The 21,760-nt window shown below is 39.5% G+C and overlaps 2 protein-coding genes and 1 long non-coding RNA gene across 3 annotated transcripts in view; 2 read left to right on the top strand and 1 right to left on the bottom strand.

The window, feature by feature from the left end:
- Window positions 1–236: 236 nt before the first annotated feature.
- taf6 (TAF6 RNA polymerase II, TATA box binding protein (TBP)-associated factor) lies at window positions 237–6,171 on the top strand. Its single transcript, XM_023421572.2, has 15 exons — window positions 237–446; window positions 2,151–2,308; window positions 2,457–2,543; window positions 2,653–2,806; window positions 2,907–2,963; window positions 3,054–3,173; window positions 3,316–3,437; window positions 3,617–3,694; window positions 3,803–3,904; window positions 4,009–4,191; window positions 4,481–4,555; window positions 4,639–4,764; window positions 4,935–5,108; window positions 5,333–5,524; window positions 5,609–6,171. The coding sequence occupies exons 2-15, from the start codon at window positions 2,153–2,155 to the stop codon at window positions 5,897–5,899; spliced, it is 1,917 nt and encodes a 638-aa protein (XP_023277340.1). The 5' UTR covers window positions 237–446; window positions 2,151–2,152; the 3' UTR covers window positions 5,900–6,171.
- Window positions 6,172–7,327: 1,156 nt separating this feature from the next.
- On the bottom strand, window positions 7,328–10,365 carry LOC111666271 (uncharacterized). Its single transcript, XR_002761572.2, has 4 exons — window positions 9,992–10,365; window positions 8,551–8,673; window positions 7,716–8,416; window positions 7,328–7,485 (listed from the first exon to the last, which is right to left on the bottom strand). It is a non-coding gene; the product is annotated as an uncharacterized LOC111666271 (long non-coding RNA).
- A 579-nt stretch (window positions 10,366–10,944) lies between these two features.
- The window catches only part of tex14 (testis expressed 14, intercellular bridge forming factor), a 26,822-nt gene continuing 16,006 nt past the window's right edge, over window positions 10,945–21,760 (top strand). Inside the window, exons 1-9 of the mRNA XM_023421351.2 lie at window positions 10,945–11,065; window positions 11,659–11,773; window positions 13,060–13,225; window positions 13,584–13,729; window positions 14,966–15,044; window positions 15,942–16,075; window positions 16,950–17,045; window positions 18,805–18,928; window positions 21,292–21,470. Of these exons, the coding sequence (XP_023277119.2) occupies window positions 10,945–11,065; window positions 11,659–11,773; window positions 13,060–13,225; window positions 13,584–13,729; window positions 14,966–15,044; window positions 15,942–16,075; window positions 16,950–17,045; window positions 18,805–18,928; window positions 21,292–21,470 (1,160 nt within the window). The remainder of the gene's footprint in view (window positions 11,066–11,658; window positions 11,774–13,059; window positions 13,226–13,583; window positions 13,730–14,965; window positions 15,045–15,941; window positions 16,076–16,949; window positions 17,046–18,804; window positions 18,929–21,291; window positions 21,471–21,760) is intronic.

The raw sequence follows: 21,760 nt of genomic DNA, 5'->3' as shown, positions 1-21,760 counted from the left end.
AAATGTTGGTTCCGGGGTCCCTTTTCTAAAGGGACTGTGTTTATCGTAGGGAAACCATTTAATAATAATTTGGAATATGTAACTGTTTACTTGTGGCACTGGATATTTTTTCCACTTAAAACTCACTTCCATACCTGAATTGTAGTAAGTTACTTTTCAATAAACTTGAGGCGGTTACTCGATCTGTAAAGTCCTTTATTGTAGTCTCGCGATAGCACAACCGGTCGGAACGTGACTCAAAATGGCGACGCAACACAAGCGCTAATTCACGACCGGAGGTCCCAGCTGCAATCCGTGAATTAGTTAGTTATTTAAATCAAGAGATGGATGTGCATAGAAATGGATTAGCTTTGCGAAATAGTTACTGCTGTAAATCTCACCATTGACTGTTTTTATTCGCATAAGTTCCTGCTTGAACTCAGAAAGGAGAGAACAACTTCGCACAGGTAAAAACGTCAACGGAAGCTAAGTTACTAGCATGCAAGCTAACATACAGCAAATTTAGCCTACTGTAAGTTAATATTAAAGAAATATGCGGTCATTAAAGGGCTTAAATTTAACTCTTAAAATGATTTTGCAATTAAGTTGTTGCGTTTGATTGAATATACTTTTAATGTGTCCTTTCTGTTGCGTGTAGCTTGTTGGTCATTCCGTCGGAGTGATTAACCCGCTTTCTGTGCAACTCAGTGTTTGTTTACACACACGAAGTATGTATAAAAAAAACTCTTCGGTGTTCTTTTTTTCATGACTTACAACTATGAACCATATAGATGTGATCAGGATTTGTAGTTCCTATACATTGATATATATAAACTACAGAGATAAAACTTTTAAGTTTGCCCCTCAAGTCGATATTGAATTGAGACATCCTCTACTGAAATCACATCCTTCAGTTTGTGCGAATAGGACCGTCTTATCTTTGCACATTTGCATCATCATTTTTGCAGAATTGCTCCCTTACCAAATTGCATGATTAAGTGATTAGGTTCTGCTATAAATACAGTTACGATTAAAAAAAATCGTTTGTGATTTGGTCTGGACTTGACCGCTCCAAACCATAAACATTATTGTTTTGAATCCATTTCCGTATAGCTTTGGCTTTATGTTGGGGATTGTTACGTTCATTTTGATTTATGTTAGAGAATCATCCCGCAACATGATGTTGTTACTACGAGGTTTCATAGTGAGGTTACTGTTGCTTCGTGACGTCCGGTTTTTTGGCTAAAGCCAAAATTTGATTGATGCTGATCAGGAGAAAGTGTAAATTTGTTTCCTACATGCCCTCTGGCAAACACTAGTTGAGATGTCTTATAATGCTTTTCACCACTGACTTGTTTTTTGTCACTGTCCCACAAAGCTACAGTTTAACATTCAGCCGTGGAAATCAGTAGCTCCTCCTATGATGTGATTGGCTTCCTTATTGGGGTTCCTGCATTAGTTTCAATGCACTGCTTTAGGCTGATGTATGGTTGTGTCATATTGTTGAAAAATATCCAAATGGTGAGCTGCAATTAGACATAGTCTTTCCCATATTTACACACTGCAAATTTACATTCAGCAAAATTATGTTTATAGAAATAGACTATAAGCTGATAATACCAGCTGGACCATCACATAACTAGGGCTGATTATTTTCATATTGATTAATCTGACAGTAATTTTTTATGCCCATTATAATTTCCCACACAACAAAGTGACATCTTCAGGTGTCTTGTTTTGTCTGACCAGCAGTTCAAAATCCAATGATGTTCAGTTTGCTATTATGTGTGACTAAGGAAAGTACCAAATCCTCAAATTTAAGAAGATACAAGCAGCAAATTAAAACTAAACTTTTGCTTAAACAATGTCTTAAACAATTATTTGATTATCAATGTAGTTGGCGATTAATTTTCTATTGATCGACTAATTGAATTATTGTTGCAGCGCTCCACATAAGGAAATCGGGGGTGTCAGTAATACATCAGTATGTTGAGATTGTGACTTCAGACCCACTGAATGTTTATTATTGACATTGAACCATTCAAATTTAGTAGAACAGAAAATGTTATACCAAAAGATTAGGGCTGCAGTGAAAAATTCTCCTGAGTAAGTGCAATGCATTTGTGTGTACATGTGAGAGGTGATATTCACAGACCTGTGTACTTTGTTAGCCATGGCGGAGGAAAGACGACAGAAGCAGTGTTCGGTCGTCCTGCCCACAGAGTCCATGAAGGCCATGGCAGAGTCTGTTGGAGTGGGGCAGTTACAAGAGGAAAGCTGTGTAGCCATAAGTGAAGAAGTCAGCTACAGAATAAAAGAAATTGCACAGGTAAATCATGTATGATTGAAGCAGAATGTTTTATTTCCTTCTGTAAATTGAAACAACATCCTTGAATGTCTTAGTTTACATAATATCTCATACATGAGCTTTATATTTGAATTCTATGCAGTCTCTTTCTTTTCCCCTTTTTACATAGGATGCTCTCAAATTCATGCATCACGGGAAGAGACGTAAATTAACCACCAGTGACATAGATAATGCTCTCAAACTAAAAAATGTGGAGGTAAGGGAGAACTGTTTTTTATTGCCTTGTTAAAGCACATACTTATTTGAAGGACAGCGTGAAGTGGGTCTTTCTTTCTTACTTTCAAAGTAAACCCTTCTCGTTATAGCCCCTGTATGGGTTCCAGTCGCAAGAGTTTATCCCTTTCCGCTTTGCAAGTGGTGGTGGAAGAGAGCTTCATTTCTATGAGGAAAGGGAAGTCGACCTCAGTGACATTATTAACACACCGCTCCCCAGAGTTCCACTAGACGTGTCTCTCAAAGGTACCCAGATCATCAGTATTACAAGCCGGGATATTGTATTGTCGTGCTTTGACTGTATGGTTAGTATGCTCATACATCACACTTTTCTGTTTATCCATAGCCCACTGGTTAAGTATTGAGGGGGTGCAGCCTTCTATTCCAGAAAATCCACCACCAGGTGAGCCCTGTTTTTTTAAATTTTCTTCTCTAAAAATGCAAAAAAATCTTAAGGACAGACAGATGATAAATTCTGTTTACTATATTTTAGCACCAAAAGAGCAACAAAAGGCTGAATCTACAGAGCCCCTCAAAGTTGTCAAACCTGGTCAGGAGGAGGAAGCGACAATTCAAGGCAAGGGTCAGGGGGCAACTACTGCTGATGGCAAAGGTCAGTATCTTGTGTTATATTAAAACTCAACATGTTTTCTGTTTTCTTCTCCTGTGCCTCTGCATTGTTTCCTACCTCACTCCCAAATCATTTATGACTATGGTTGTCCACTTCATCCCATGTTTGTGTCTTTGTCTTTCAGGAAAGGAAAAGGGTCTAATAAGGTTGAAGCCACGCAGCACTCATGAACTGTCTGTGGAACAGCAGCTCTACTACAAGGAAATCACAGAAGCATGTGTTGGCTCCTGCGAAGCTAAGAGAGCTGTAAGTTCTGCCTGTCTGTCTTTATATATTGTTTATTAAAGGAAGGAAGAAAGAAAGGTGGGAATTAAAGGAAGTTTCGAGTAATTAACAGAATTGTGCCAAATTTTCAAATTATTGTTTTAACCTTGTTTGTCGTGTCAATTTGGTTTGATAAATTTTTTCGATCTTGTTTCATTCAGGAAGCTCTACAGAGCATTGCCACAGATCCTGGGCTGTATCAGATGCTTCCAAGATTCAGCACATTTATTTCTGAAGGAGTGAGCATCTTTTCCAATGTTTTCTAATGTTCTGAAACACTACTCACCTCATGTTAAACACCCAGTCATGTCTATACTGAGAGTACTGACTTTATGCTTTCCTCTAAGGTTCGTGTAAATGTGGTCCAAAACAACTTGGCTCTGCTGATCTATCTAATGCGTATGGTCAAAGCTCTGATGGACAACCCCACCTTGTATTTGGAGAAATATGTGAGTGAAGAAAACAAATTAAAATGTTGTGTTATCTTTTTGATGGTTCAAATCTCAACAAGTACTTTTATTCTAATATTTTTTTTTTCTGTCTGTATTTGTAGCTGCATGAGCTCATCCCAGCTGTGGTGACGTGTATTGTGAGTAAGCAGCTGTGTTTGCGACCAGATGTTGACAACCACTGGGCTTTACGAGACTTCGCAGCTCGCCTCATGGCCCAAAGTTGTAAAACCTTCAGTACTACGACCAACAACATCCAGTCCCGTATTACCAAGACTTTTACTAAGGTGGGTTATTCAGTTGGCCAAAAATATTGAGGTAAAGACAAGTTTTGTTAATAGAGCAAAACATATAGAAACATAGTTTAAGCAACCAATTTAACATGAGCCAAATAAAGACCAAATATCTCTCTGGTCAAAACACTCACCGATTGTTTTGAGAATTTTTTTTTTTTTACCACAGATACTGTATGTTTGGGGTGATTAAATTCAAGGACCATAAATTTTACACTTGAATTTGACACCACTGTTTTAAAAACACCTCATTTACTAAACCAGACTTGCATGTTTTCCTCAGAGTTGGTTGGATGAAAAAACCCAGTGGACGACACGTTACGGCTGCATCGCTGGACTTGCTGAATTGGGACCTGATGTGAGTGTGATTGTTTTCTTTGAGCCTTTTATCATTTTCACGGTTTTTGTTCGGCACCAACATCCTGATTTTGTCCTCTGTAGGTGATTAAGACGTTGATCCTTCCTCGGCTTACTATAGAGGGTGCTCGCATCAAAGCAGTGATGGAAGGACCGGTGGTCTCCAATATTGATAAGATAGGAGCTGACCATGTTCAAAGTCTCTTACTGGTAATGAATGATGTTTTGCAATTATTATGCATTAAAAGTAGCCAGCTTCAAACAGACTAATACATTTGTAAACTAAAACAAAGTATTAATCAGTAATTGTTTCTTAATTTGTATCAGACCAGTTCTCATGTTTCATATGTACAAAATGTGTTTTTGTTTTGTTTTCAAAGAAACACTGTGCAAGTGTTATTGCCAAGATACGACCTCAGCCTGACAATGTGGAGCAGTACCGGACAGACTATGGTTACCTCGGACCCATGCTTTGCTCCCACGTAATGAAAGCCAGGACTCAAGCAGCACTGCAAGCTCAGCAAGTCAACAGAACCACATTAACAATCACACAGGTACATTAAATACATGATGAAATTATAAATAACAGTGGAAAGCTGGGATGACATTTTAGAAAAATCAGCAATAAAAGAATAAAGATGCCATGAAGTAATTGATATATTACATATCATTTAGGCATCCCTCTTACAGCTCAGTGTTTATGTGAACCTCTGCAGTATGATGTGTGAGTAAACTAGCAAACAGCTGTTCAATAATCAATGATGACTTCTTCTTGCAGCCTCGTCCCACTCTTTCAGTCTCTCAGAGTGGGTTAAGTGGGTCGACAGGGCCTCGCACTCCCAGCATCATTAAGGTTCCAAGCTCCCTTACTCTGATGTCCCCTCGACCAGGAACCCCATCGCAGCCATCTCCTCCGGCTACGAAGTACATTGTCATGGCAACCAGTGCAGGAGCAGCCTCAACTCAACAGGTACTTTACTTTACTGAAACCCTTCTTTATAAGATCCACAACTCCCCAGAACTTGAATTTACATCTCCCGCATCTTCCCTTTAGGTAATCACCCTCAGCTCTTCCCAGTCAGCTTCACCAGTAACAAGCACTGTTCCCAGTGCTACTTCGACCTTGCAGCCTTTGGTAAAACTGGAGTCTGGCAGTGGCCCTGGACTGACAGGGTCACGACCTATGCAGAAGTACATAGTGGTATCTCTGCCCTCCTCTGCCTCTTCCTCTTTGGAGCCTAAGAGTTCTGTGCTACCAACCTCAATTTCCTCAACCCCACTAGAAGCAGGGATGAAGATGGAACGGTCCGAGTCTCCCGGAGCGAGCACGCAGTCGCCACACTGAGACTTGTTTAGGTAGTGGAGATTTTTACCATGTTGGTGCAGCTGAACACACAAGGAGGTTTGTTTGGGCTGAAGGTAAAGGGTTAAACTCTGGAGTGGTATGAAGGGGAATATCTGAACTCTTGACTGATGCAAATGTGACCAGATGTTGTAAATATGTTAATGCCCAATGAAAACTTGAGGTCAGTCTGTGAGATCTGTAATGTTTCAGCTTATATTCTAATTGATTTCATGTTCTTTTTTTACTCTAAAATAAATCTGATTTTGTATGAACTTCTTTATCTATTTGTTTTATGTTTCTATTGTAATTTTTAAGAGATAATTTTTAATTATAATATTCATAGTTATTAGTAATGTTTTTCATCAGAAATTTTCATAAATTATTACATGACAAATATTTGAACATACAATGCAATCCACATTGTGATTGAGTCAGTGCAGCAAAGGACCTGGATGTGTAATGTTGACAGATACCATGTGATGGAACCATAAGGATACCATTGTGCTCAAGTCTGACATCATTAGGAAACACGAAAGCATAGCTATGTTATTAAAATTGGTCATTTCAGACCTCGTTTATTACCTGTTTTATATTTTCAGAGGGAAAGTGTCTAGATATTTCAAAACTTGCATCAATAAAATTTAGCCACTACAAATTTTATGAATTTTAGGTGAACCCAACATCACTGAAGTTAAAATAATCTTGCATAACACAGTGTCACTTCAGATGTTTTTTGTTTAGTTTTTTTAAGGAATGAAACACCAAACCAGTTGAGTTAAGAAAGCAGGGTGCTGCTATATTTAGTACGATGACATTATCTTGTCACAGCTTTCTGTCACTACTGAAAAAGAGGTATACTTACTTATTCAACTAGTTAAAGTTGACCTGAGCCTCTGTAGGGACACTAGTTGCAAAACATAAACACATACTACAGATTATATAATATTACTTTTTCTGTCCTTATATTTTAACTACACAGCTGGAAACAGTCTCTGATGTCCATCCCTCCAGCAGAGTTCAGACACTTGTACAATTGATGCCAAGCCACACTGCAGCTGCACTAGTGGCAAGTGGTCACCCAACAGTTTACTAAGACACTTCATGTTTGTCGCTCTTGAACAAGCCTCCATCGTGTAACTCTTCAAGTTATAAAGACAGAAGATTCTCTGCAGAAATTTAACCTAGCAAGATGCACATCGAGTCAACTCATCATTTTGAAGTTAAATTACTGATTTATGATGATAAGTTCTGAAACTATTTGACTGTGAGCTGCCACTAACTCAAAGTTTGTGAAAAATGATACATCATCTCAATAATTAGAAAAATACTGAGTGAGGATTCACACTTTTGCCAGTGTTTCTGAAAGGGTCTCTTTGGAGGTTTATGTAAATTTACCCACATAAAATATTGAAGAAAACATCAAAAAAATAAACAGAGATGATTTTTCATGTATTAACTTTTTCTTTGAGGAACGCTTTATACAGTTTGTCATCAAATCTTCCATTGAGTGCTCTGTGTGTTCTCTGCCAACTTGTCCCCAGCTTCTTTCAATGCAGCGTTCAGTCAGGTCCTCTGTTTGCACTCGGCTGAAACAGACATTACAAAGGTTCAGTGGACAAATACACAGAGATGGTGCAGTCCGACATTAATATATGTATCAGGAGATCATACAGTTTTCATCTTTAAGGGAGGAATCTACACAGCACAACATATTTTTCACTTAAACAATCCTGGCAAAGGGGATAAGAAAAGTTCTTAAAAATGAAAAAGCATAAACTTCGACATGGCGTGCACCTAAATGTGACCTTCCACTTACATTGTAAAGTATAGTGTGGTCTGCATGTCTTCACAGTTGGACTCCTGCTTCTCTGCTTGCTTTTTGGATTTCTCCTTCACCAGCTAGGTAACCATCAGATTTCAAGAGCATCTTCTCTGCAGCTCAGACACTTTGTTAGTTTGCTGCTGCTGAGGCCGGAGAGGAGACAGAGACCATGGTAGGATTTCTTTCATTATAAACTGTGTAATGAGGCTGGACCAGTGAAACCTGAAGAGAAAGGACAATAAGATTAGAAGACATGCCACCAGCTAACAGTGAAAACACAAACAGTTCAAATATACCTGTCTCTGATTCTAAGATGAATAATCTGCATTTACAACAGCACTATATTCTTATCGAAGCATACAATATCTAGAGAGCCATTTAAGATTAGTGGTTACACTTTCTCACTGCAGACACTGCACACAAGCTACTGAAATATAGTGGCGTTAGCATACATTACTACATAATAAACATACAGTAGACTATCTCTGAAGCCAGTTTACTTCTTTTGGTTACACATTGTTATTGTACATATTGCCCTCATATGTGCCTCAACTTGCTCTTCCATGTCAGGATTGAAATTTTGCTTCACTCATCTCTCTTTGCATCCTGAGGTTGTTTCTCCTCCTGTGTCTCATCTTTGGGCTCCTCTGGGCTCTTTGGAATCATTTGGGGTCTTGGAGTCTCCCAAACACAACCTTAAATAAAAAGAAAGAAAACACATGGGGAAGATTGTCATTGATTCGGAGATAAATAAATACATTTTCTCAGGAGAGAATACTATTAATTTATATTAACATATCTGTAGAGCCATTTGATTTCTTTGACTTACTATTTGTTACTCGGAGCTCTCGCTCATCTCTTCATCAGGCCTGTTCTCTCGTCATCGTTTGCTTCTCTAGGTTTCTCTGGGTCTTTCTGTTGTTTGGGGTCTTGCAGCCGCCCAAAGAAAGCCCTGAAGAACAAACACAACAGATGGACTCGTCATTCACTCTTGAAGAAATAACAATTATATATCATATTATTGACTAGTCAAAATTGAATTACAGACATCTCTAACTGTCATTTTGATTGTGTTGTTGATATAGTCAAATTTAGCCATTAAATGTTAAAACAGCTTGCCATATCCTTCAGCCAAGCCCTCCTGTCCTGAGTAAGCTAGTCCGCTATCTGACCTTCCTTCCACAATGGCTAGTATCATATCTGATCCTGACCCAGATGAGATAACTCTGCTTCACTTCTTTGGCGTTGTTATGTCGTCCATCTTTATACAGGTCCTACTGAGCATCTGTTTGGTGGAAAGAGGCGGGAGCGACTGAAGAGGACGGTGAAAGCCTCGGGGAAAGACTCTAATAACGCACAGAGCAAAACCTTCAATATCAACAGTTTGCTGTTAAAAGAAGAGATTACACAACTGCTACCTGTATGTAAGTCTTGATTTTACTAGTCAGGAGGCTTATTAATTATAAGCCATGTAAATGGTACATATACGATTGGAGTATTGTCGGGAGTTACTATTATTTTACTGGGGTTTTTCCAGACGTTACACAATGTTAGCTAGCTAGCATCCTATTAGCAGTGTTGCTAATTTGCCAAATTATTTGGATTCAAATTTATCTTTGTCACATGTATTCCTCGACCTTTGGCTGTATGAATTTTAGCAAACACTATAATGCCACTACACCATATTACTTGATACACTACATATTTTGATAATGTTAACTGTTGCTGTTACCAACAGGTGACCCCACATAGACGATCTTTTTGATAGCAATGATTGGAGAAACCAGAGTTAACATCAATGTTAAGTAACTTATATTCTGATCCTTTGCTGAGGAGCAATATTACAGTATAAAGATAAGTATTTGAAAATAAAGAAAACTATGATACAAATGTAACATTTTATTGGATCAACTTTAGACACACAGAACAACTCACAGAACAGTTGAGATGAAATGAGAAAGATGAAAAAATGGAGGCTTTCAAAATGCAGTTTTGAGAAATGCAGTAAAAAAGTACAAAAAGAAAATAAAATGCTCACTGACCCCTCTCTGTGTTATATTATCATATATTATTATTATTATTATTATTATTACCAATGAATTGCCCTGGTGGCGTCAGTTAGCTGGTTGGGGTAAGGCTAATATTATCTACTTTATATACTGTTGGGGAATTCAATCTATAAAAATGTATTAGTTTTTATAAACTGATAAAATGTTTTATATTTAAAATTGTAATCTGCAAAATATTTAATAAGTATTTGCTTTCCTCACATTGCTCTCCATTTGGCTGATGGGCTCTTTCTCCGTTCCTGGGGTCTTGTCAGTCTTCCTGCTTTTCCATGCAGCTTCCTCCACAAATGCTGGCAGTGTTGTTAATACATTGTACCCTCCAGCAGTATCTCCCCTCTGTCAGTGCTGTACTGCAAGAGGACAAGATGTCCTAAAGTTATGTGCTTGCAGTCAGGCCCCATGTGACAAGGTTTGTGGGGCTCGGAAGGACGTTGCAGATGCTGTGAAGGAGGAAGTGTATTCTGCTGGCCTCCTTAACAATGTCACCCCATGTGATCTTCCTTCCCTTTTCTCCTTCTCACTGCCTCCACTCGCCCTGTTGTCCCATCGCATTATTAACAGACTGAAAAGAAAATAGCTAAGCCCATTCAATAGGCTAAACAGTGCAAATAGTCTAATAAATAAAAGGCTATATGTATCAGAACATTAACTGAGTTGCATCATGCAAACTAAAGAATAGTAGGATTTCAAATTGGACATAGGCTGCATTCAAATTGTAAGTATTGGCATAGTATATGGCCTGCATTGCGGATGGTATAAGTTGTATCCTGTCCACTGTCCTCAGATATCAGTCAGTGTCAATCCCTTCTCCTGTCCTTTGTCCTCAGACATCAGTCAGTGTCAGTCCTTCCTCCTGTCCCCTGTCTTCAGACATCAGTGAATGTCAGTCCTTCCTTCTGTCCTCTGTCCTGTCTCTCCTCCCTCTGCTGCTGATGTGACTGACTGCTGGTAGAGGTAAGTTTAGACACCGTTTTGACTTTGTGAATACAAGGGAATCCCTTCAAAGTTGGCACAAACATTCCCTTGGAGCCTAAAATATACAAGCTGTACCAAACGTGTTATGTATGAAAGCACTGATAAAGACAAACAGGCAGTAACAAGTTTGACCTCACTGCACTGACAGTGCCCTCTGCTGGTTGACCAGATGAGACAAGATGACTGCGTTGCCATTCCCCTGTCCTGTCCATATGGGTGTCACTGGAGGCCTACAAACTCAACTGCACAAATACACTTTGGAGGGAAATCTTACCAAGTTGGAGAAACTGCTTAAAAAGGGTATGCAACTAGTTACAGTAAATATTACAACTATTGTAGTGTAACTGTACTATAAAACATCTAGTTTGGTATCATGCAAATAAAGATGAATTTCATACTTTTCTTATATGTGACACCAAGCGCTTAAAAGAGCTTTTTGTAAGTTTTGCTATTGCAGCATAGCCAACAGTAGCAGTAACAGCTGTTCACTTACCAGGCTTACTAAGAGCTTCAGGAAACGTTACAAGAGGTTATAATATGTCCTCTGAGCAGGTACTTCCTCGGGGCAGACTGGAAGCTACAGTGAGCTGTTATCAAAAAATTAAGAGACCAACTAGGCTGGGGGCTAGCTGGTTATTATAAAGTGATAAAAACAGAAGCAAAACAAAAGGGTTGCTTTCCACCACTTCAGACAGCTCTTGGTGAGTAGGAATGAAGTGTGATGATGAACTCACAACGTTTCTTCTAGTAAGTAAACTGCTGTTAATGCTGATGTTGACTATGAAACAATACCAAAACATACAAATAGCTCCCTTAGGTGAAAGGAACACTTGCACTTCAAAATGAAGAACAATAACAAAAACATGGTCCCAGTGTTTTCTGATGTGTTCCAGGTGTTGATGTGAACTGTGTGAATCACCTGGGTCAGAGTCCACTGTTCTGTGCTGCTCTCTTGGGCCAAGTGAAGGTGACGGAGCTGCTTCTTCATTATGGAGCTGACCCCAACCAGTAAGTCTCTGACACACAGTCTCTGCCTGGCACTCACTGCAAAGATACTTACTGTATATAGCTTGCCCATTGTGAAAAGGCTTGCTTCTGAAGTCTTGTTCATATTGATGGAATGATTTTGTATTAAAAGCAACTTTGTTACTAAGAACCAGCTTATCCTAGAGATGTCGACATCTGCACATTTGAATATTAAAAAATTTTGATAACTAGAGTTTTTCTCTCTCTCAGGTTTAAATGACAAACCTCTCCCATGGCAAATTATAACAGCTGTATCTCATGTTAATGGTTTAAGTTATTTGTCAAAAGACCAGAATTAAACATTTGGCTGTTGTCTCATTAATGTCAAATCATGTCATTTAGATGTAGAGCAAGTAGTTCATGCATGAAAAATAGTAGGTTACTGTTATTTCAATGTGTCAGGTACATATTTAATCAATACACCATATCTGCTGCTAATCCCATTATGCCTCTGCACCTGTGGCAGCCATGGCTGGCATTATGTTTTTGGTTTTTCTGCCTGTCTCTTAGTTCGTCTTTACATCTGTACGTACAGACAGATTTGGCACAAATGTTCACTTGGAGGATGAACTGATTAGAATTTGGTGGTCAAGGTCGAATGTCAAGGTCACTGTGACCTCATAAAACATGTTTTGGCCGTAACGCAAGAATTCATACACTAATTATGACAAAATACACTTTGTACCTATTTATTAAAGTTTTCACTACATATATGAAACTGGACAAACGTAGATATAAACTAACTAGACTGCAGAGGCAGGCAACGGTGAGGCAATAATTCTAGTTTTCATGTTTATATGGATTAAGAATAACATTTTGCAACTCAAAACTGCAGTATGTCTTCCCTCTCTGCCAGAAAAAGAGATAGATCTCAATTAAAACTTTGTTCTATTTTTTATTTTAACTGTTGTTGCAAATGTTGAAAGCTGCAGAGAAATGCATTCAATAAGAGCTTAAAATGATATCAAACTTCAACCTTAGTCCCAGGAATAATATACTTCTAAATGTTATAAAGGTTTTTGAATACAAATTTGGAAAAGTATTTATTATTTCTGTTGTTGGTGAAGGGTGCATAATTTTTAAAGCACAAAATGCACAATTAAGGACTTGGATTTGACCGGGTACTTCCTACCCAAAACATGAGACTTACATGCGACTTTCAAACGATTGGCTTAGTTCCACCACTGGTATTTACATTCACCGTCTTACAACAAAGAGAATGATACATTTCAGAAGACAACATATTAATATTATCAACTTTAATCTAGTCGCTGTGAGGACTGGAGCACCCCAGTTCATGCAGGTGTATTCTCCTGCAACACTTCAGTGGTGAGTGGCTTGCTGGATGCTGGAGGAGATCTAAGACTCCATGATGGGGAAGGCAGGACCCCCTTTGACTGGCTCAGGGTTGTGAAGCAGGAAGGCAATGCCCGGGTAAGCTCACCTCTCTCTGGATGTTGGTGGAGTGTGATTTTTTACATAGTTGCAACAGTGGATGCAGCTGTAACTTAAAATGAACATACAGTTTGACTGCTAAAAGGGATATTCCCGTGATTTGTTATTACACTTCTATAAAGTAAAGTAAGTGAGCAGCTTTTTTATAAAATGGTCAAAACTGAAGCAGCAGAGGCTGAGATAAAGTGACTTTCAGTTCCTAGCATGGGTCAGACTCTGCATTTCCCATAATGGGCTATGGTACAGTATCCAGGTAAGATTAGACTGCTCAGTGTTCTACTGATTTGAATCAGTGTTTTGTTGTGGCCCGAAACTCAAACTGATTCTATTTCATTAGATGCAAGATTTCCTGGAGAGCTGCCTGTCCTCTATGCAAAAGCTGTGTCAGAGCTCAGCCATGAAGAAGCTGTACAGTGGCCAGCCCCACATCTCAACCTCCACACTGTTGCACCCTGTATCTTTGCTGGATCGCTTTAAATCACGGTATGGTGCAGAAGATGCAGTATTCATCATACATCTATACAAATATGTTGTACAGAAGAAAGCAGATGTGTACTTCCACATTGGAAAGTCAAAACAAGCAAAGAGGGCTTTAGAACTAAGAAATATGTTTGAGAATTATCTTTTTTTTTTTATCAAAGTTCCAGCCCTGACGGAGCAGAACTTTATTATTTTGGTGTCGGTTCATTATTATTTGTCTTCTGCAGAAGCTCAAATTGCCGGGAATTTGAAAGAGAGACAAACATGAAACTCACCCCAATAACTAGAAATGATATGAAAGTGGTTGCCAAGAAACATGAGCCCAGTTGATCCATAGGAGGAAATGGTTGCATTGATGCTCTAACCTAAATGTATTGATTGATTCAGTGCTGTAAGCAGACCCCCTTCTGTTTGGGAGTCTATAAAGGTCCTGATTCCTAAACTAGATGGAAGAATACATAAACTCAATGGAGTGAAATACTGTACATAGATGATCAATTTCCTATTATACAGGAAGTAGTAGGACTATGATTTAAAACTGGAAATGCAGATTTCATCGAGAATTCTTCCTTGAACCTGGTTGTGTGTGGTGCTTGTCTTTGGGTTCTGCTCCTGTTTGTTCCTCTACTGAAGACTATTATATGTACAAAAAAATGTATCCCAACCGCATTAATGCCACACACACAACTATTGCTAAAGAGTAGTCTGACCATGCAATGCTTTTATTGTGGTCATATAAGTGAAACAGCTTTTCATCTTCAGCCATTTCTTCAGATAACTTTTCATGATAAAATGGCAGTGTTGAGCTTAGCTGTGTTGAAAATGACTTTTTAGAATAAATATTAATGAAATGCAAAGGAAACTGTGTAAATGAAAACCAAGCAAACCCCTCCCCCCTTGGCACTGCATGCAGTAATGACCTCAGGTCAGAGCCATAGAGATGGTCATGCCCTCCCTTATGACCACTGAGACACATTAAAGGTGATGAAGAGGATTTGTTTTAGAACAGAGGATCAAATGATTCTGTGTGGCTGGTATTGTATTTTGTCAACTTAATAGATATTGTGTACTTTAAAAGAACTTGTTATTCTACTAAAATATTACCACATAATCTAATATATATGAAATAATAACAAAAAAAAATAGAATTAGAATTAACAATTCACAGTCAAATTGTTTGTTGTCTTGTCTAATGTGTTTATCAACTGATATGTTTATGTGTGTTTCTACTACTCTTAGTGGAATGGACATGCAGTTCAAGAAGAGGATGAACAGCAGGTCCTCCTGCATGACAGCCCACTGTTTAGGCTTTGGAAAGGTATATCACTGAATACAGGATACAGTCATTTCTGGTTCTGTGTGCAGTCAGTGTTGGGGAGTAGTGACAGTATATGTAGCATGAAGTTAAATTTTTAATTTCCCAGTAATGTTTAAGTAGCACAGTTGTTCAAATTCATATCATGCTTCAAGCAGTGAGCTCTTTTTAGGCGTGCCAGTGGCATGGCTTAATGGATGGCAATGTTAATGGGTCAGTTTGTCTGTTCTCTCTGGAGCTCTAGCAACAAAAGGTTGGTTGACTTTTTTCTGAGTGACACACGGCCAGTCCAACCACAGGCAACAGATTTTAGCCTATTACTGTAGCTTGTTAAAACACATCCGTAATGCTGGTGGTCAGTCCGTGCTGAAATGAGCCAAACAGAAAATCAAATTCAGACTAAAGTCCTCCAGCTGGACTTTGTCTGGAGCTAAATACCAGAGCCTTGCACCTGGTTCCAGTGCAAATCACTGGATCATCCTGTGGCATCAGGGTTGAGTTAGTTGGGTTTCCCCCATGATTTTCATTCACTGTTCATTACTTTTTATTTTGTCTTAAATATCATAATGTAGTGATATTGAAATATTAGAGTATCATTTTTATATTTGCCATGACATACAGCATTCCTAGTATGTAGTATCAGATATGTTTGAAGCAGCTGTAATAATATAGGAAAAGTTTACTGGGATTTCATTGAAAAACATTGAAAAAGTGAACTGGTACTTCAGATATTTTCTCAAATTTTCTTTAATCTATAGTTTATTGGGTCACCCTACAAAACACTGGTTTCATGTTTATGCAGTCCACACATCTGCTGCCTTCATGAAATATACAGCACAGACCACTGCATCGCATTGCAAAACTAGAGGCTTGAGTGTTCTCCTTTGTATGTTTGTCTAGGTGTGTGTAAACAAGCCATGCCAGGAATTGGCTTTGCCAGCATCTATTCCACTGATAAGAAAGAGTGATCTGACCCAGGCTGATGATGGACCTCTGCTCTCTTTCACCTGTGGGTCTTTGACCTCCATGACCAAGTAAGGCTGTTATTAAGTCACTCAACCATCACTAGAACTACGCTATAAAGTATCTAGTTGCCCTCAATATTATCACACAGACCTGAGAAGCATTACTGCAGGGAGAGGGAGCTGAGGGGGCTGCAGCACCCCATGATGGCCAGTGTGAAATTCAAAACAACATTTTACTTTTTCAATCATTTTTGGTTTTAAAAAAAAAACACAAAAAGTTGTTGTGTTTGTGTTTAAGTGCCTGTTCATGCATTATTCTGTTGTAATTCAGGTATGAATTTTTCATTGACTGTCTCCCATGCCATCCACTGAATTAGATTCTATTTGTGGCAATGGGGTGGGGTGTGTTTCGTGAACCCAGCCCCGGCACATGCTCACACAGCACACTCACTGCACACAGACACATAGAGAGGACCGGGACAGTGATAGACAGGGCCTGTAACAACCTGACAGATTTTTTTTATGGTACATTGGTGGGATTTCTTCCGGTGCCCCGATGGCCAGCCTGGCCATGATAGACAGGTGTGTTGTCAGTCTGTGTGTGTTAAAGATGCTAGGCTAAGCTGCCACTGTTTGGTAGCGATTACACAAAACTTCTTTTATCAAAAACTAATTGAAAAATATGTCAGTCAGTCTTAAGTTATTACTAGTTTTCCTGTTGACGGATTTATTATTCTACGCTGCAGAAAGACATAAAGTCAAAACAAGGATGAATTATTATATTTATTACCTACACATTAAATAAGATTAAAATAAGCCAAATGGGATCAGGTATAAAATGATGTGATCAGGAGTTGGAAAGGAGCATATGAAAGTACCAGCATTTTCTTTAATCCATAGTTTATTACATTGATCACCAACCGTGTGCCATCGTGTGTTTCAGGTACAACTGGAGAGGCTCCAGGGTTACAGTGAAGACAATGCGGGATTGTCACAAAGCCCATCTGGACCTGCTCCTCATAGAACAAGACTACTGTAGGTGAGAGAGGACAGCATGTGTGTGGAAAAGTAACATTTTTGGTTGTGGTTTTGTTAACTGTATGTTTGGCAGCATGGATGTTGCTTAAGTTTATACTTAAGTTTATACTTAAGCAACATTGACAATATGGTAGGGAATAAGGGGAAATGGGCCGGTGTATATACTAGGAGCTGATTATCGGATTAGGAACAGGTGAGGAAGTGGCTGGGGAACAGTTATGTGGTTGCAAGGTGGAGCGCAGGGGTTACTGCTGATCAGGAGGAAGTGGCAGGTCTGAAATAGAAAGGAGAGGTAGTGCTATTGCAAAGGCAGACAGAGAATGAATGAATGAAATATGACAGGTACAGAAAAGCCACCCACACAAACCACTACCTCCACTGTGAGTCACACCATGCAATTGAATACAAAGTAGTGGTATCTGAATGTTACCACCAAACAGAAATTTTAGTCATTGACATTAGATACATAGATTCAAGGCAAGGGAAAAGAAACACATCCACCAGTGAAATCCTGAATGCAACACTTTTGTCTGTTCAGCTGAAGTACTGCACTATCTTCACTATGATTGTGTTCAACATTATCCTATATAACTCATGCATCTCATAATAATCATTCAAAGGAATACTCCACCAATCTTACACAAAAGATCATATGATATCTAGTACTCTGTGCCGCCTGTGACAACAGTTGTTGATGTCCTTTGTGGCTCTGGAGGAACTCGACCAAATCTAAAAAAACATACTCTTATGTTGTCATAGTGTTATCATAGTGATCAGGGGTAATTTGGCTTGGGATCAGAGACATCATATTTTTAAAAGAAAGACTGCATTACAAACTGAACATATGGCGTTTGAAAGATATGGGTATTTACCAAGCAAGGAGTCTAATGAAAGATAAGCTGTTAATGTTGTGCTATTGTTTTATATGAAATCATAAACTTTGTGATGAGAAAGTTCGCTTGTATTGTCTTCAGAAAACCATGCCTACTGCCATGATTTTGTTTATTTATATTTTAGGCCAAGCTCTAAAATAAAACTATGAAAGTCTCCCATGGATGAATACTTTTTCTCAGTGTCCCTTCCTGCACTCTGTAGCAAACTAAGAGAAACAGCAAACGTAAGTGTGTGAAGGTACTAGTGGCCCTAAAGAAATAACATTAATGTCTCTTTTTTAAACATTAAATATGTGATATTAAACGTACAGTATGCATATAACGCAACTGACTAAACTACCAGATTACTGAAGAATTTTGAAACATAAGATGTCTTTCGGACCTAACCAAGGATATGTATGGATTGTGCCTCATGAAAGCATCTCTTTTCAATACAGTCTACAAATTATTTTTAGGCTTTTGGAATTAGGGTTTTGGTTTTAACATTTATCTACAAAGCACACTGTATCACTCCACAGATCAGCTGTTTGAGTCAGAAAGAGCTAAGCATAGGTGTGCTTGTGAGTAGGAATACGGTAGTTCAGCAGTTGACAAAGTGTAGTTCGAAAAAAGGGCTGTTTGATGGCGGATAAAGTGGTCAAAATATTCAATGCAAATGGCTCCTTACATACAACCTCATGTCAATTAACCTGAACTGTTACTTTAAGCTCTCGCAAACAGGAAACAGCATCTCCAGCCGCTGCTGCAGCCAGTGCTGCACATTGTCACTGTCTGCTCAATGAATGATCACTGACCCCTGTAGTTGTTAATGAACCTTTTGCTGTGTGTGTGTGTGTGTATGTGTGTTTGTGTGTGTTCTCTACATAGCAAGCTGTTCCACCCACAGCTGCTGCAGCTGATGGCAGTGAGTCCGTCTGATGACCTCCAGTGGACCGGTCTGGTGTTTGAGTGCGTCACTGTCGGCACACTGCACAATCTGCTACACAACAGGGTAACAGGACAAGACACGCCTGTAATTTTATAGCCCATTCAGACACATAGAATACATGTGATTTGTGTACTTTTGTTTTATTTAAGATTGTTGGGACCTTTTTGGTTTGATAACTGACAGTGTAGTCCCTAGAAACAATAGGCCCAGGCTGCACATTGTGGTTATATGGTATGAACCTTACCATCATGCTGCTGGGGAACCTCTTATATTGGCTTTTCACCCACACTAGTGTTATGGCTTTAGGAATAACAATGTCGGCCAGTCATTGGGAAAGATGGATTGATTACCATTAATTATGTACTGATGTTTTCATAGTTCCCAGAAAATGAATACTTATTTTTGCCTTAGCGATACCATAATCATCCTGCAGTTGTCATGTGTGTCACAGGGAGACATTGCTCAGTTTTAAGCCAAAAACATTGTGAAAGGTTGTCTCAGTGGCTTTTCAACCACAGAAAACATATTATTCATGTTACAAACACCAGTCTGTAGTTTTTACATTTAAATTAAGCTGTCTGAGACAATTCTTGGTAAAGCATGTAGAAATTTATCATTAAATGTGCCAGTTTAAATTTCTTATATAACCAGTAACTTTGGACCCAGAAACAGCATACAGACTCAGATGAGTAGGTTGAACTGTGAAGTTAACTAAGGCAGAGTAGGCTGAGGTGAGGACTGGGAGATGATTATTACCCCCCATGTCGCACGACACAGGCGCCCTTTGGCTGAGGTGTTATACAGCCTGATGGCAGTGGGGACAAAGGATCTCCTGAACCTTGCTGTTCTGCAGGGCAGCGAGATGAGACGTTGGCTGCAGCTGTAGCTGCTTCTCTGTCCTGCCAGAATGTTGTGGAGAGGGTGGTTGGTATTGTCCAAGATGGACCAGAGAGGGAAGACTGAGTCCACACTCCTGCCAAGCACAGGACCCAGCTTTTTTGACCATCTTGTCCAGTCTCATTGTGTTCATGTCAGACATGCTGCTGCCCCAGCAGACTGCAGCATAAAAAAGTACCCTGGTCACAACTGACTGATAAAATGTGCAGCATTTCACTGCAGAGACCTTTCACTCAAAGGACCTGAGCCTCCTGAGGAAAAAGAGCTGGTTTTGCCCCTTCTGGTAGATGGCATTCGTGTTCAGAGACAAGTCCAGTTTACAGTCCAGGTGCACACCTAGGTATTTATAAGTGTGCACCACCTCAATGTCCTTCCCTTGAATCTTTTGGCTGAAGGATGGGTCTAGACTTCCGAAAGTCTATGACCATCTCCTTGGTCTTGGAGGTGTTCAGACGGAGGCAGTTGTTGTTGCTCAATTCACTGAAGGCCATCATCAGATCCCTGTACTCCTCTTCCTGCCCGTTGCTGATACATGCCAAAAGCTGTGTCAGCCGAGTATTTCTGGATGTGGCAGGACTCAGAGTTGTATTTAAAGTCTAAATCTGGAGACGGTGTGTGTGCTCTCATGTCAAGAGCAACTGTCGCTTTTCGCTCTGAGGGTTATTGGATTGTTATTTTTTGTAATTGTTTATTATCAACAGCCAGAGGTTTTTTTTTTTGCAATCGTACCACCTGGATCTGACCTAGCCTACAAGCTCTCACAGAGACCGGTGTGGTCTGTGTACCGGACTAGAAAGCCGCCGGCAGCACAGTGGAGATTTATTAGGCTGTATTATAATTCTTTATTCATTATAAATGAGGGTGACTTTAGATGTTGCTTACTGTTTATAGCCTATAGGCCGACTATTTACAAAATCAAGGTCTAGTTTGTACTCACAAAATAAAGTTTGCGAAGTGGCTGCGTCATGAGTGGACATGCTGACAGATGTGCCAGCCGACTGTGACTTTCCTCATCACTAAACCATCAGCTTCCCCCCTCGCTAAGGTCCTGAGAAAGATCCGCATCTCCAGATCCGCATCTCCAGATCCGCATATAAAAATGTAGGCCTAATGATAAATCAAAACAATAAGTGAAGATGCGCAAAAAACATGAAATAGAAATATTGTAATAATTCCTATGGCCACAGCTGGCCACAGCGGTCTATATGACCGCTTTGGCGGTCCGAGGAATAAATGCTCAGAAATCTTTTATTTTTTATTTTAATACCTTTTAGGCTTCAGAAAACATCAGAAACATATATTTGGAAAGGTCATGGAGTGAGGGACCTGTAGTTTTTATTTAAACAAAGTGATTTACATAATAAAAACTCAAACGGTCCTTCAGATCGTCTTGGTGGTCCTAGTGTTAATGTGATAAGGCTGTATAGTTTGAACTCAAATCTCCACTGACTCAGTCTTGTGTCTTTTTGTGTGTGTGTGTGTGTGTGTGTGTGTGTGTGTGTGTGTGTGTCTTCTCCCTGACTCTGCAGCGTGCTGAGTTCCCAGTGCTGCAGGACAGATGGCTGCTGTCAGTGATGTTGCAGGTTTGCGAAGGTCTGCAGTACCTCCACGGAGGAGGTCTGGTGATGAGGGCCTTGTCTTCCCACAGTGTGGTCCTCACAAAGTTCAGAGTGGCCAAACTAACCTGTTTAGGCTTCATGGTCCCCAGGTAGGCAGGTCTAGGCCTACATCAGGCTCAATGCAGCCTTAATGGAGGAGGTACAATTTAACTTTCCTCCATCTAAGTTTGAAAATTGCTTTAAATGAAATGAAGTGAATGGTGGGTAAAATCGGATGGCATTGTCGACTACCTACATTGTCACAAAGTGCTTTGAACAGACTCATTTTTGCATCCTCCCTGCCCACTGCACAAGACTCGCTCCAGTTTGCCTACAGGCCGAACAGAACCACAGACGATGTGATAGAATTCACACAGCACACTGCCTCTTCCATCTGGAC

The sequence above is a fragment of the Seriola lalandi genome, unplaced genomic scaffold (assembly GCF_002814215.2).
Source record: "Seriola lalandi dorsalis isolate HSWRI2012SDOR001 ecotype SW California unplaced genomic scaffold, Sedor1 jcf7180002054672, whole genome shotgun sequence".
NCBI lineage: Eukaryota > Metazoa > Chordata > Actinopteri > Carangiformes > Carangidae > Seriola > Seriola lalandi.
Note: the sequence above shows the minus strand (reverse complement) of the source record. Positions and strands in the feature narration are given on the sequence as shown.

Excerpts from the sequence above, each read along its gene's own strand:
- taf6 (XM_023421572.2), top strand. The coding sequence starts at position 2,153 with ATGGCGGAGGAAAGACGACAGAAGCAGTGTTCGGTCGTCCTGCCCACA. Across the intron at positions 2,309-2,456 it reads GAATAAAAGAAATTGCACAG|GATGCTCTCAAATTCATGCA; the intron begins GTAAATCATGTA and ends CTTTTTACATAG. Across the intron at positions 5,525-5,608 it reads GAGCAGCCTCAACTCAACAG|GTAATCACCCTCAGCTCTTC; the intron begins GTACTTTACTTT and ends TCTTCCCTTTAG.